This window comes from Myotis davidii, unplaced genomic scaffold (assembly GCF_000327345.1).
Source record: "Myotis davidii unplaced genomic scaffold, ASM32734v1 scaffold425, whole genome shotgun sequence".
In the NCBI taxonomy this organism is placed as follows: domain Eukaryota; kingdom Metazoa; phylum Chordata; class Mammalia; order Chiroptera; family Vespertilionidae; genus Myotis; species Myotis davidii.
This window is the reverse complement of record NW_006296413.1, coordinates 1,993,534-2,006,101: the sequence shown is the minus strand read 5'-3', so window position 1 is coordinate 2,006,101 and position 12,568 is coordinate 1,993,534. Positions and strand designations below refer to the sequence as shown.

Sequence of the window (12,568 nt, the reverse complement as noted above, 5' to 3'; positions counted from 1 at the left end):
CCCCCCGCCCCCCCTGCTCCCTGCCAACCCCCCAGGGGCCTGCCCTGCTCCTCCTCATTGCCCGTTCTGGCCTCAGGTCCTGGGGGAGACAGAGCGCTTCCTGAACCAGGTGCTGGGCCGGGTGCAGCGGCTGCTGCCGCCCTGGCAGGTGCAGATCCGCAAGATGAAGGCTGTGTACCTGGCCCTCAACCAGTGCAGCGTGAGCGCCACCTACAAGTGCCTCATCGCCGAGGCCTGGTGTGCCACGCGCGACCTGCCCGCGGTGCAGCAGGCACTGCATGACAGCTCGGTGAGCCTGGCGGGGTCTCTGTGTCTGCCTCACAACACACTTCCCCTTCCCAGGCTATGCCTTTGCCAGGGCTCCCCCTCCCCGAGGAGTCCACCTGGATGGCCCTGGCCCAACCGCCCTGACGTCCCAGAGCCCCTGGGCCGGGCCATGGCACCTTGTCGGCTGGGCTGGGGTGGGCGTTCAATCAGAAACCAGGTTCAAATCCAGGCTCACAGGCCCTGTGACCTCTCACAGACCGGAGGTGGCAATGACCCTGCCTCCAGGGGTCGCTGTAGAGTGAACACACCACAGGTTGCCCTTACCTAGTCAGTGCTCACAGGTGGCAATGGGGCTCCCTCTCCCGGGCCACCTAGATGAGCAACAGCAGGTTTCAGTTTTCCAAACAACTCTGGCCCAGCTGGTGTCTGGCTCTCTCTCCGTCCTGGATGGGGGCTGGTGGGGCTGGTCAGCCTCCTGCACAAAGAAGGGAGGGGCTGCCCCAGGATCCGCAGCACTTGCCCGGCCAGCACCCTCGGTGCTCCATGTCTCCATCAGGGCCTGGCTGGCGGGTGGGGGTGGGGGGTCAAGGGTCCCTGAAGGCCCAGTCTCATCTGTCTGTCTGTCTGCTTGCCTGCCTGTCTGCCTGCCGGGTGCCCAGAGCGAGGCAGGTGTGAGTGCCGTGGTTCACCGAATCCCCTGCCGGGACATGCCCCCCACACTCATCCGTACCACTCGCTTCACGGCCAGCTTCCAGGCCATCGTGGACGCCTACGGTGTGGGCCGCTACCAGGAGGTCAACCCCGGTGAGAGCCACGGCACCCCACAGCTTTGGTGGAAGTCTGGGAGGGTGGCGTACACATTGGGCCTGTCCCACCCTCTGCAGATGGGAGGGGCACACCCCCTGTGATGCCCCGTCACACGGGCACGGTGGTGTGTGGGGGGGGTGTTTATCCCAGCATGTCCTGGTGAAGCTTACAAAGGAACCAGCATGGGGTGGGGGGTTGGGCATGGAGCCGAGGCCCTGCAGCAGGAGTGGCCTGGGTTTGGGGTCTGAGTCGCTCACCTCAGTAAGTGTCCTAGCTTCTCTGAGCCTCAGTTGTCTCACCTGTAAAATGGGAATCAGAGCGGCTTTGGGAAGGTGTGCAGTCCTCAGGGGCTGCGAACCAGCAGGCCAGGGGCCACAGCGAGCCTGCAGGTGTGTCCTGTTTGGCCGCGCTGTGTTGAGGAAGAAGTTTGAATCAGCTGCTGTCCCAGAGCCTGGGTCCAGGCCTCCATGGCATCTTGTACAAGATGCACATTCGGCTGTGGGGTCCGCTGAGCGCACGGCTCCTCTCCCGCAGCGCCCTACACCATCATCACCTTCCCCTTCCTCTTCGCCGTCATGTTTGGGGACGTGGGCCACGGGCTGCTCATGTTCCTCTTCGCCCTGGCCATGGTGCTGGCTGAGGACCGGCCGGCCATCAAGACAGCAAAGAATGAGGTAAGTAAGGGTAGCGGGAGTGGGGGGAGAGGCTGGCGGGGGGAGGGGGCCCGGGCCTTGTCTCACAGCCCTCCCCCGCCCCCCCAGATCTGGCAGACCTTCTTTGGTGGCCGCTACCTGCTCCTGCTCATGGGCCTGTTCTCTGTCTACACCGGCTTCATCTACAACGAGTGCTTTAGCCGCGCCACCGTCATCTTCCCCTCGGGCTGGAGCGTGGCCGCCATGGCCAACCAGTCCGGCTGGAGGTGAGGCCCACCGTCGTCCCCACTGTCCCCGGGTTTTCGCCGCCCTGCCCCGTCCCCACCGCCTTGACCACCCTGCCTGCTGTTGCCACAGTGACAAGTTCCTGGCCAACCACCCCCTGCTCTCTCTGGACCCCAACATCACCGGCGTCTTCCTGGGACCCTACCCCTTCGGCATCGACCCCGTGAGTCCTGGCTGCAGGCCAGCAGGAGGGCAGCCCAGTTCTGGTGCCGGATGCTCGGGGCCCCACACAGATGAGGGGCCTCCGTGCCGGGCGCTTCCTGCAGCCACAAAGCAGAGGGGCTGTCAGAGTGGTGGCGGCCCTGGGTCACTGTGGAGCCGCCTCTGTGCCGGGCGTTGCTCTGAGCCCTGTATGTGCAATGACTGTGTTTCATTTCTGTGACAACTCCACGAGGCGTCCCTTAGCGTCCTTCCCACTTTACAGAGGAGGCAGCTGCGGCCCCGGAGAGGACCCAAGGTCACCCAGTTAGGAAGAGCTGGGGTTGGCCCAGGCTGTCTGGCCGTGTCTGTGCCTTAACCAGTGCGCCCTGCTGCCTCTTGGGGGGCAGGTGACAGATTGTGCTGAGGCCCTAAAGGGGACAAACAGGCTGGTGAGATGACACCTGTCCCTCCTGCCACCCCAGATCTGGAGCCTGGCTGTCAACCACCTGACCTTCCTCAACTCCTTCAAGATGAAGATGTCCGTCATCCTGGGGGTCACCCACATGGCCTTCGGGGTGGTCCTAGGCGTCTTCAACCACATGTGAGGCCGAGGCTCTAGTGGGGGAAGTGGGGACTGCGGGGCCAGGGTGGTCCGGTGACTTGGCCCTTGTCCCACCCCAGACACTTTGGCCAGTGGCACCGGCTGGTGCTGGAGACCCTGCCGGAGCTGGTCTTCCTGCTGGGCCTGTTCGGCTACCTGGTGTTCATGGTCGTCTACAAGTGGCTGCGCGTCTCGGCCGCTGGCGCCTCCTCCGCCCCCAGCATCCTCATCCACTTCATCAACATGTTCCTCTTCTCTCGCAGCCCCACCAACCGGCCACTCTTCCCCGGGCAGGTGGGCTGGGGCGGCGAGTGGGCTCACACCCCTCAGTGGCCCCCGGTCACTAGGCCACTCAGGGTGGTCCAGTCCTCATCTGAGAAACAGGGATGCTGGCCCGAGCTGTGAGATGCAGAGGTCCAGGGACAGTGTGAGGCTCCCAGCGAGGTGGCACACAGTGGGTCCCGGAAGCCTGTCCCCTTCTCGCCGAGGATTCCTTACGCAGTGATGTCCCTGCTTAGGGAGGGGACCCCGGGGAGGAGCAGACTGTAGGCTCCCTGGGTGTGTGGCTTGCAGGGGCAGCCTGACTCGGCCCCCTCCCCTGTAGGAGGTAGTGCAGTCTGCATTGGTGGTCCTGGCCCTGGCCACAGTGCCCGTCCTGCTGCTTGGCACACCCTTGTTCCTTCGCTGGAATCACCACCGTCGCTTGAGGCGTGCTGGCCAACTGCAGGTAGGGGGGTGCTGTAGGGAGGTGGGGCCGCTGCCAGCCCGAGACCCACCTTGCTCCTCTGAGTGGCTGTGTGAGGCAGTAGGGGCAGCGTGGGCCTGTCTAGGTGGGTCCGCTGACGCTGCCTACACCCCGTCCCAAGGATGAGGTCAAGACTGGGCTTCTGGACTCACCGGACGCTAGGGGCTCTGATGAGGAGAAGGCGGAGCACCCAGGGGACCAAGAGGAAGCCAAGGTGGGTGTGGTGCCTTCCTGAGTGGGGGGAAACCGCTGGCCTGGCCCGCCGCTTACTGTCCCCCCTCCCGCCCCCTCAGTTTGTGCTCTCTGAGGTGTTCATGCACCAGGCCATCCACACCATCGAGTTCTGCCTGGGCTGCATCTCCAACACGGCCTCCTACCTGCGCCTCTGGGCCCTGAGCCTGGCCCATGCCCGTGAGTGACCAGCGTGGTGGGTGGCCCGGCCACGGTTAAGTCCTGGCTCCAGCTCGCACACACAGCGGCTGGCTGGGTGGCCTGGGCGGGTCACTTCTCTGGGCCTCAGGGTCCCCTCTGTAAAGTGGGCTTCAGGCTGCCGAGGACGTGGGGTGGGCACCCCTGGCCCCGGTCTCCACTGCCCCCTCTTCACCCACAGAGCTGTCAGAGGTCCTGTGGGCCATGGTGATGCGCATAGGCCTGGGCATGGGACGAGAGATGGGTGTGGTGGCCCTGGTGCTGGTCCCTGTCTTTGCCGCCTTCGCTGTGCTGACCGTGGCCATCCTGCTAGTGATGGAGGGGCTCTCCGCCTTCCTGCACGCCCTGAGGCTGCACTGGTGAGCGGCCCACCCGACTGCTGGGCGGCGCAGGGGAGGGCAAGGCCTTCCCTTCACCAGCTCTCCCTTCTCACTCCAGGGTGGAGTTCCAGAACAAGTTCTACTCGGGCACTGGCTATAAGCTGAACCCCTTCACCTTCTCCATGGAGGACCAATAGCGCCCACCTGTGGCCATGCCAGCGCCCCCCCACCCCCACCCCCAGCTTGCTGAGTGAAGCAGGAAAGGAATAAAGAGGAGGAAGTCTCAGGACTGTGTCTGGGTCCCGTCTGCAAAGCAGGGCTGGGGAGGCTGGTGTGGCAGAGCCTAGGCCGCGCCAGAACGGCAGGACTCTGGGCTGTGGGCGTGGGCTGGTCCTGCCATGAGCCTCTTGGTATCATGGACCCCATGGCAGCCTCTACGCCCGTCTCTTACATCCTCCTTTGCAGCTGAGGTGGTGGGAGGCACCGGCCCGTGACCAAGGGCCTTGAGAAGTTGGGGAGAGGGCCCATGCACCCATTGTAATAAGCCGACTCGGGAGGACCAAGGAGCGATGTTCCCTGAACATTCCAGCTCAGAATGAGCGTCTTCCCACGCTGGGCCAGGGGAGTGAGCTTCCCATCCTGAGGGTGTGCAAACCGGCTGAGAGAGAATGTTGGGTGTGGAGGGTGCCTGGCATGAAATGGCCAATGTTCCCATCCCTCGTGCTGGGATTGGACCCGGGCACTCCATACGGGGCGAGCAGGGGTGTCGTACGCCAGAGGCCGCCATCCTGCAGGGAAGGGCAGAGGCTGGCCAGGACAGCGCCAAGCGTAAGGGGGCGCAGCCAGACTCTAAGCCCTGTCTCCCCATCCCGGGAGCTTTGGCCTTGCCTAGCTTCCTCGGCAGCCAGACCTGCTCCCTGGAGGCTGTCCTTTAGCGGGTGGGGCGAGGGCCCCTGTAGCTTCCTGGCCTGGATCCCACCACTGGGAGGCCAAGCCAGTGCTCAGAGGCCTCTCTCCAGCTGGACGGCCTGGAACAAAGGCCGCTTTGAGGCTAGATGCCCGGGTGTAGCGAGCCCGGGGGCCTGGCCCCATCGCTGTGCCTCTTATCTGGCCAGCTGCCAGGAGCCTGTCCCTTGGGTCCAGGACTGTCCCTCAGGGCTGTGTGGCAATCCCATGTACCTCGCAGATGTGGCTGAGAAATGATGATGGCCATGTCTGGTGAGGAACAGAGGAAGCTGGTGTGTGGGGGACTCGGGCTGTGAGTAAGCTCAGGCCCCAAGCCTTACACCTCCCTGGGGAGCAGAGCTGGGCAGACCTGCAGGGTGGGGGTGCTGAGAGGGACCCTGAGCTAGTGTGTGGTATTTTGTGAGGAGGCAGGTGTGGCCTAGGGAGATGCTCGCTGGTTGCCATGGACCAGCATATGTGAAGGACTGCACTGGGCACTCCTGGGGCAAGGAGGTCATAAGGAGACACAGGGACAGGCCTGATCCCTGCTCAGTCTCAAGCAGGAGACACCCCAGTGAAGACGTCAATTTCAGGAAAAGACGCATGTGTTGAATAAGGGGATGAGCCAGGGAGGATGTGAGTGAGGGTGGTCTCCAGGATGGCACTGCGTTCCTGGATGATGGGCCTCAGCACGCCAGGAGCAGACGCCAGTGCACGTACTGGGCCGCCGTCGCATGACTCAAAGGTGACAGCTGAAGATGGGGTTTTATTTTTTTATTGTTTGTATAGTACAATCTCTGTGGTAGCAGAACTGTATGCACAGAAATAATTCAATAAGAGTTCAGGTTTAAAAAATGTATCCCAAAGGATATTTAACATATACAAATTTCACAGCTATAGTCTACCCACGCCCCACATGTCACACACAGGCTGCTGGTCCCACCAGAAGGACACTGGGGCGTCAGAGCAGTGAGGGTTGGCCACCGAGAGCCCCAGCCAGGGTTTCTGCTCCTGAGGGGCCCTGGGGCAGACAGCCCTGTCACAGAACGGTCAGCTCCAGGCTGCAGTCGTGGAGGAGAAGAGGCAGCAGGGAGGGGACAAGCCCTGGTCCCTGCGGGAGGCAGCTGGGAGGCAGGGCCCTGCACATCCCCACGCTGCCCTTGCCCGCCGTGGCCCTTCGAGGCAGAGTTAATAAAGCAACATTCAGTGAGGAGGGCGAGGCCGAGGCTCCACCCGCTTAGGGAGAGATCTGTCCGTACAACTGGATACACGACAGGTACCGGGAGCTACATTCATCGCGTGGAGACAGCACTGGCGCCTGCCGTGTGCATTCTGCTTCCTTGAGCTTCAGCCGTGTGGACCAGAGGGTGAAGGAACAGCTTCTGGAGACTCCTGGCAGGCCACGAGCAGCGTCACAGTCTGCCTGCCCCTCGTCACCCCAGGAGTGAGCAGTGTCTACACACGTTACCTACAGAGAGCGGTACAGTGCTCACCAGCAGGGTAAAGTCCTGTAAAGAGTCAACAGTAACCAGAAGCGCCCGTGGTGGCATGCTGCTGGCTGCATGTCTGCGCAGGCGGGGCCTCTCTGGACTAGAGGAATCTGAGCTATCGCACTATTGCACTACTGAACTGTGTTTCTGCTGCCCGAGCTTGTCAGAGGCCTAGTGAAATCGTAAACAAGATATGAAATAAATGTTACTCAATTTTAATACAGTCTTTTGTATCATACACATCTGTGAGCGGCAGCGAGCCATCCCAGCTTCTTGCCGCAGGAACAGCAGTCGGAGCGGAGGGCTCCATGGCTCGGCCGCCCCACGCAGTCCAGGGACGGAGGATAGGAAGTCCTCCCGTGGTCACACCCCCAGCTTCCTCTTCTGGTGGAAATAGGCATCGAACCTCGCTTGGGCATACTCCTAGGAGACAGGAGGACATAGCTCAACCCAGGCTCCTGCCCACCCGAATGCTGCTCGGATCCTGCCCAGGAGCCCACCTGCTCTAGAGACATCTTCTCACGCTGCTGGCAGTGTTCACCCCACACCTTCATCTTAAAGGTACCCAGTTTGGTTGCATGGCCCACCTGGCCCCGCCACCCAGACAGGACCTTTCCTGGTTCCCCAACTCATTCACCCCAAGTGTTCAAGAAGTCATTGATGGACAAAGGCCCCCCCTTTAAAGCAGAAAGTTCCCAGGTGCTCGCAAGCACAAAATAAAAAAGTTACTTTGTCTGTGTCATTTGACCATGACTCATATTTGCTTTAAAAATCCAAACTTCCCCTTCGGCCTCAGCACCTGTGCATTCACCAACTTCTGTCTTGAAGCAGAAATTACCCTGATAAGAGGATCAAGGAGGAAAATACCACCTGTCCCAAAGCAAGGTGTTCACTCCAGACTTCTGTGTGCCCCGCCCCAGGACACCCACCCACACTCAGGGAGGGTAACTGCAGTGTCTATGACTGAGACAGCTCTTAAGGTTGGAATAAAATGATAGCCTAGCTTGCCTATGAGTAGGATGTCTAGCTCAGCACAGCTCCCACCTAAGGTGAGGCTGGAGGCCAGAAAATGGAGTGGTCACAGACGCACCCCATACTCCTACTCTGTCCCTGTGTCATGAGACCAAGGTTGGGGGCTAGACATCTCACATCTGCATCTCTACAGCTCCCGTCAGAACCAGAGGCTGATACAGACTTTTCTGATGCAGGGGAGGAGGGCCTGCTGCCCCGGGAGTGAGGCAGCCTCCATAGGCACGTAGCCTCCGTCAGAGGGGCTTCAATGACAGCCTTTCTGCTACCTTCCAGGCTGAGCCTGCTGCCGGGTGCCAGGTGCCCTGGCTCAGGCACTTACAGGGAACGGGTAACTCTCTGGGTGGGACCACGTCCACACGGGCATTCACAATAATGTAGCCTTTTCTCCCCGGGAGCAGAAAAGCAAAAGCACCTCCCAAACATACCATGTAGCCGAATTCGATGGATGAAATCTTGGCCTGCACGATGGACCACAGTGCCCAGAAGAAATGGGAGGCAAGGGCAAACCTGTCATTACAGAAGAAGGAAACACACGTGAGTAAATATGTGGCACCCGTCAGAGGGCCAGGGAGGTCTTTCTGCTAGATGGGCACTCTAGCTCATGTCCATTCATCTGGACGCAAACCGTCTGGGCAAACTCAGTGGGGTTATCTCCCATGGCCAGAGGGAGCACTGCAGCCTCTGACAGGTGTGAACACGCCAACTGCCTGTCTCTGGCACAGGTTAACTGCATTGACAGGGCTCCCCTGGAGGCCTTGGTGGCCATGCCGGTGAAGCCTGGGTGACATTTAAGACACTGTGCTGCCGTGTGTAAGGACACAGCATCAGCACATGCACGGCATCACCAGCAAGAAGAGAAACTGCGGGTCCCTGAGAGCTCACGGCCTGTCCCAGGAGGCAGGACTATGCCCTCACCCCCTCCTCCCTCATGGAAGCAAAACCAAGCACAGGAGAGTCTGAGCCAGTGCCCCTCCAGGCTGCGCCATGCCTGTCACAGGAGTCCAAATTCTCACATTCATACCTCTGGGCCTTGTGCAAATGAACAGAAGTGCTAGCCCCAGAACCAGTGCTCTGGCTCCCTCACCAAACCCAGCCCTGTCCTCCCGGCAGTCCCCACTCGCTGCCCCTGGTACCACCCCTTCTGTGTGGGTCTCTCTACTCTCTTCTATTCCCACTTGGTCAAGAACCAGCAAGGGAAGCCTATGCTGCACACCAGGGGGTGGCGTGCTCGGTGACGGGTGTGGACATGCCTGAACCACGAAGAGGTGACCCGTGAAGTGGGGCAGACAGTACAAAGTGGGCAAAGTTACTTTGAAAGTTTCTGAGCTTTGCTTTGAGAGCTGATGAAAAACAGTTAAAAGCAAGACTCAGAACTAATACACGCAGATTTAATCATTTCCTAGGAGACGTATTATTAGATGGCACCCTCCAGTCCATGAGCCTCAGAGGCGAGAGTGCACGGCCTGACTGGCAGCAGCTTAGCCCGGCTGAGTCTTAAACACGTCCTGCCCTCCTGGGGGCAGACCATTCCCCTCACCTGCTGACACCTGAACTCAGCCGAGAGAAGTACCAATGTTCTGTTTTTGACAAAGTACAAGTCCTAGGGATGTGCGTCAAAGGCTCTTAAAGTACCCCATGGCCAGGAGGCATCCCAACCACATTCTACACAGAGGCAAGCCATCTTTACAAATCAGCAAAGGAAAAAGTTTACCTATTGACTTCAACCAGCATTTCTTCTTCTATAATGAACTTTTCTTCATTACTGAGGTTTTCAATTTCATTTGGGAATGCAGCCAAGTAACTGGAAATAAAATGGAGCTAAAAAAAAAAAAAAAAAAAAGTAAGGACCAGTGAGGCTAAAAATAGACGCTTGTCCAAGGCTTGGGTGAAGCACACACATCTAGGTCGCGTCAGAGAAGCCTGCGGAAGCCTGGCATGCCCACCACACTGCCTGCTGCCCGGGGGACTGGAGGCGCCTGTCTGGCAGCAGTCACGGGTACGGTCAGAGTCTAATGGCTCCGTGTTGTACTGCCAGCGAGACAGGCACAGGAACCGAAGGCTCCTTCTGGAGACAGTAATTTAGCTAGAATCGTTTTACTCTAATCCACACTCGTGCTTCCCACTGCCTGATCGTAGAGCAGGGGGGCCTATCCCCAAGCACAGCCACAAGCATGCCAGGCTCGAGGTCTAGGTCCCCAACGCTCCCTCAGAGCGGGGGCTGGACCAGACATGTGAGGCCCCTCTAGGAGGCCGTGGTTATCCACCCACTACGCTCACACAGGGTGACATCTAAGTTTACCTAAGGTTTCCCAGGTTGCACATTTATTCCACCTGTCAATTAGAGTTTAGGAGCTCCCTGGTCCTTTTTCTTTTCTTTTTAAGGAGAAACTGTCTTTTTTAAAAAATAATTTTGTTGACTTTTTACAGAGAGGAAGGGACAGGGGAGGGCGAGAACAAAAGCATGGGTGGAGTGTTTGTGTGAACTAATATAAATTCAAAGTAAACATCATTACATAAAAGGGTACGATCTTTTTTTTTTTTAGTTTTATTCATTTCAAACAGGCCGGATCCGGCCCGCGGGCCGTAGTTTGCCCACGGCTGCTCTATCCACTGAGCCCAACCGGTTATGGCCCTTTTTCTTTTTTTTTTCAATCCTCACCTGAGGATATTTTTCCATTGCTTTTAGAGAGAGTGGAAAGGAGGAGGAGGGTGAGAGGGAAAGAAGGAGAGAGAGAGAGGAAGTGACTGAGGCAGAGAGAGAGAGAGAGAAAGAAAGAAAGAGAGAGAAAGAAAGAGAGAGAGAGAGATGGATGGATGAGACACATTAATGGGTTGCCTCCCACCAAACCTGCAACCCAGGTACATGCCCTTGGAGGCCATAGAATTGAACCCATGACCCTTCAGTGCCTGGGCAACACTCTAACCCTGATAACACCCGCCAGGCCAGCAGCTCCCTGGTTCTTGACTATTCATACTCCATCAAAAAGCAACAGAACACAGCAAAGCAGCGACACCTTCTTTTGTGCACAAGAAACTGGCCGGTCGGTCATCCTTCCCTCATTCACTGGTTACCTAGTTGGAGTGCCCACACTTCCTCCTCCACCTCCTTTCCCTGTATGGCCTCTTCCGCCTTCCTGCCCTAAACCAGCTTTCATATTCCACCACCAAAAAGGATCACTCAAGGTTCAGCGCTGTCCCAGGCAGGGGCTCACAGAGGGGCCTGACACTTGCAAGGAAACCTGGCACAGGAAAGATGAGGTGCCAGGTCCTGGCCACTGTGGCTCAGTTGGTTGGGTGTCCCCCATGCACTGAAAGGCTGCTGGTTGATTTCTGGTCAGGGCACATGCCCAGGTTGTGGTTCCATTTCCAGTAGGGGGCATGCGGGACAATCAGTTTTTAAAACCCATGCTTGAACCACTGCACTAGTAGGATTAATTTCTGGGAGACACTAAATGCTGAAACTGGCAAATGAAGACAGAAAACTTGAGTTGAATTGATTGACACCTTAATGACCCTCCCTCCAAAAAGTCCTAGGCCCAGGTCTAGCAAGGTCTAACAAACTTGCAAAGAACAGGTATCATCTTCATTGTAAACAAACTTATTCCAGAAAATAAAAAGGGAGAGTCAGCTCACTTTAAAAGACTACTATAATTGATTCCAAAATATGTAATACTTTAAAAATGAACATTCAAGACCCATGTGCACGGATGCAGAACTCCTAAAGTAAGATGCTGCCTGGCTGGACCCACAAGAGCATCACAGTTTATTGCAGAAATTCCAGGAGGTTTTAATGTTTAAAAACATCTCACTAATGAATTAAAGAGAGAAAAGCATTAGACAGCCTTGATGCATCTATGAGGTAACCAGATAAAGATCAACACCTTGTTTCAGCTGGCATGGCCCAGTGGTTGAGCATCGACCTATGAACCAGGAGGTCGCAGTTCAATTCTCCATCAAGGCACATGTCTAGGTTATGGGTTGATTTACAGTGTGGGGCCTGCAAGAGGCAGCCAATCAATGATTCTCTCTCATCGTTGATGTTTGCATCTCTCCTTCCCTTTCCTTTCCTCTCTGAAATCAATAAAAATGTATTTAAAAATAATACCTATGGCCAGAAGAGAGCAACAGAGTTTGGGGCAGGAGCTATTTTCATCAACAAGCCTGAAGTTGAAAGGCTGCCCATAGAGTCTGCGCTACCTACTGAAGGCTATCACTGTGCCTAACTCAGGGGGTGGGTGCCTAACAAACACCTGCTCAGTGAGCTACGGAAGCAACTGACTGCATCCCTGTCCGCTCCCCCGACCTCTGTGAATGCTTCTAAGCAGGCAGGACGCTCCAGGAGGGCAGGTGTGGAGCTGCCACCTGTGTAAGCTGGGCGAGGTGGGCTTGGTGTACTGCCCCCAGCCCTGCCTGCTTCCACATGCCTACTTATGCTCAACCCAGGCTTCAGTGTTGGACTGAGGAATGTGAGAGAAGGGTCCCAGGAGGCAATCCCCAGTCACTGGACTCCCATAACTCAGGACAGGACAGAGAACTGTTAACATGGCAGCAGCTACAACACCGAGACGACCCCTCTCTGCACAACAGGAAACAGATCAGTGATCCCCAAAAGGCAGCCAGAAAGCAAAAGAGAGGCTGCACTTTTTAGAAAAAACTAAGAAGAACTACAAAGGGGGCTGTGATCCTCTCTGACTGAATACTGGTATCTCTGGCACATTGAACTCAACTGTCAAGTTTGTGTCTACATTTGACGAAAAAAAGAAACATTTAAAAATATATTTTATTGATTTTTTACAGAGAGGAAGGGACAGGGATAGAGAGTTAGAAACATCTATGAGAGAGAAGCATCGATC

The 12,568-nt window shown here is 57.2% G+C and overlaps 2 protein-coding genes across 2 annotated transcripts in view; one reads left to right on the top strand and one right to left on the bottom strand.

The window, feature by feature from the left end:
- Positions 1-4,550, top strand: part of TCIRG1 (T-cell, immune regulator 1, ATPase, H+ transporting, lysosomal V0 subunit A3) — a 9,646-nt gene extending 5,096 nt beyond the window's left edge. The window contains exons 9-20 of the mRNA XM_015568953.1: positions 20-289; positions 927-1,071; positions 1,609-1,748; positions 1,836-1,993; positions 2,085-2,175; positions 2,636-2,754; positions 2,835-3,048; positions 3,359-3,481; positions 3,621-3,713; positions 3,793-3,910; positions 4,110-4,287; positions 4,367-4,550. Of these exons, the coding sequence (XP_015424439.1) occupies positions 20-289; positions 927-1,071; positions 1,609-1,748; positions 1,836-1,993; positions 2,085-2,175; positions 2,636-2,754; positions 2,835-3,048; positions 3,359-3,481; positions 3,621-3,713; positions 3,793-3,910; positions 4,110-4,287; positions 4,367-4,445 (1,728 nt within the window). The 3' untranslated portion in view covers positions 4,446-4,550. The remainder of the gene's footprint in view (positions 1-19; positions 290-926; positions 1,072-1,608; positions 1,749-1,835; positions 1,994-2,084; positions 2,176-2,635; positions 2,755-2,834; positions 3,049-3,358; positions 3,482-3,620; positions 3,714-3,792; positions 3,911-4,109; positions 4,288-4,366) is intronic.
- Positions 4,551-5,952: 1,402 nt separating this feature from the next.
- The window catches only part of CHKA (choline kinase alpha), a 30,770-nt gene continuing 24,154 nt past the window's right edge, over positions 5,953-12,568 (bottom strand). The window contains exons 10-12 of the mRNA XM_015568952.1: positions 9,427-9,533; positions 8,141-8,222; positions 5,953-7,106 (exon numbers count right to left, since the gene is read on the bottom strand). Coding sequence (XP_015424438.1) covers positions 7,047-7,106; positions 8,141-8,222; positions 9,427-9,533 — 249 coding nt within the window. The 3' untranslated portion in view covers positions 5,953-7,046. The remainder of the gene's footprint in view (positions 7,107-8,140; positions 8,223-9,426; positions 9,534-12,568) is intronic.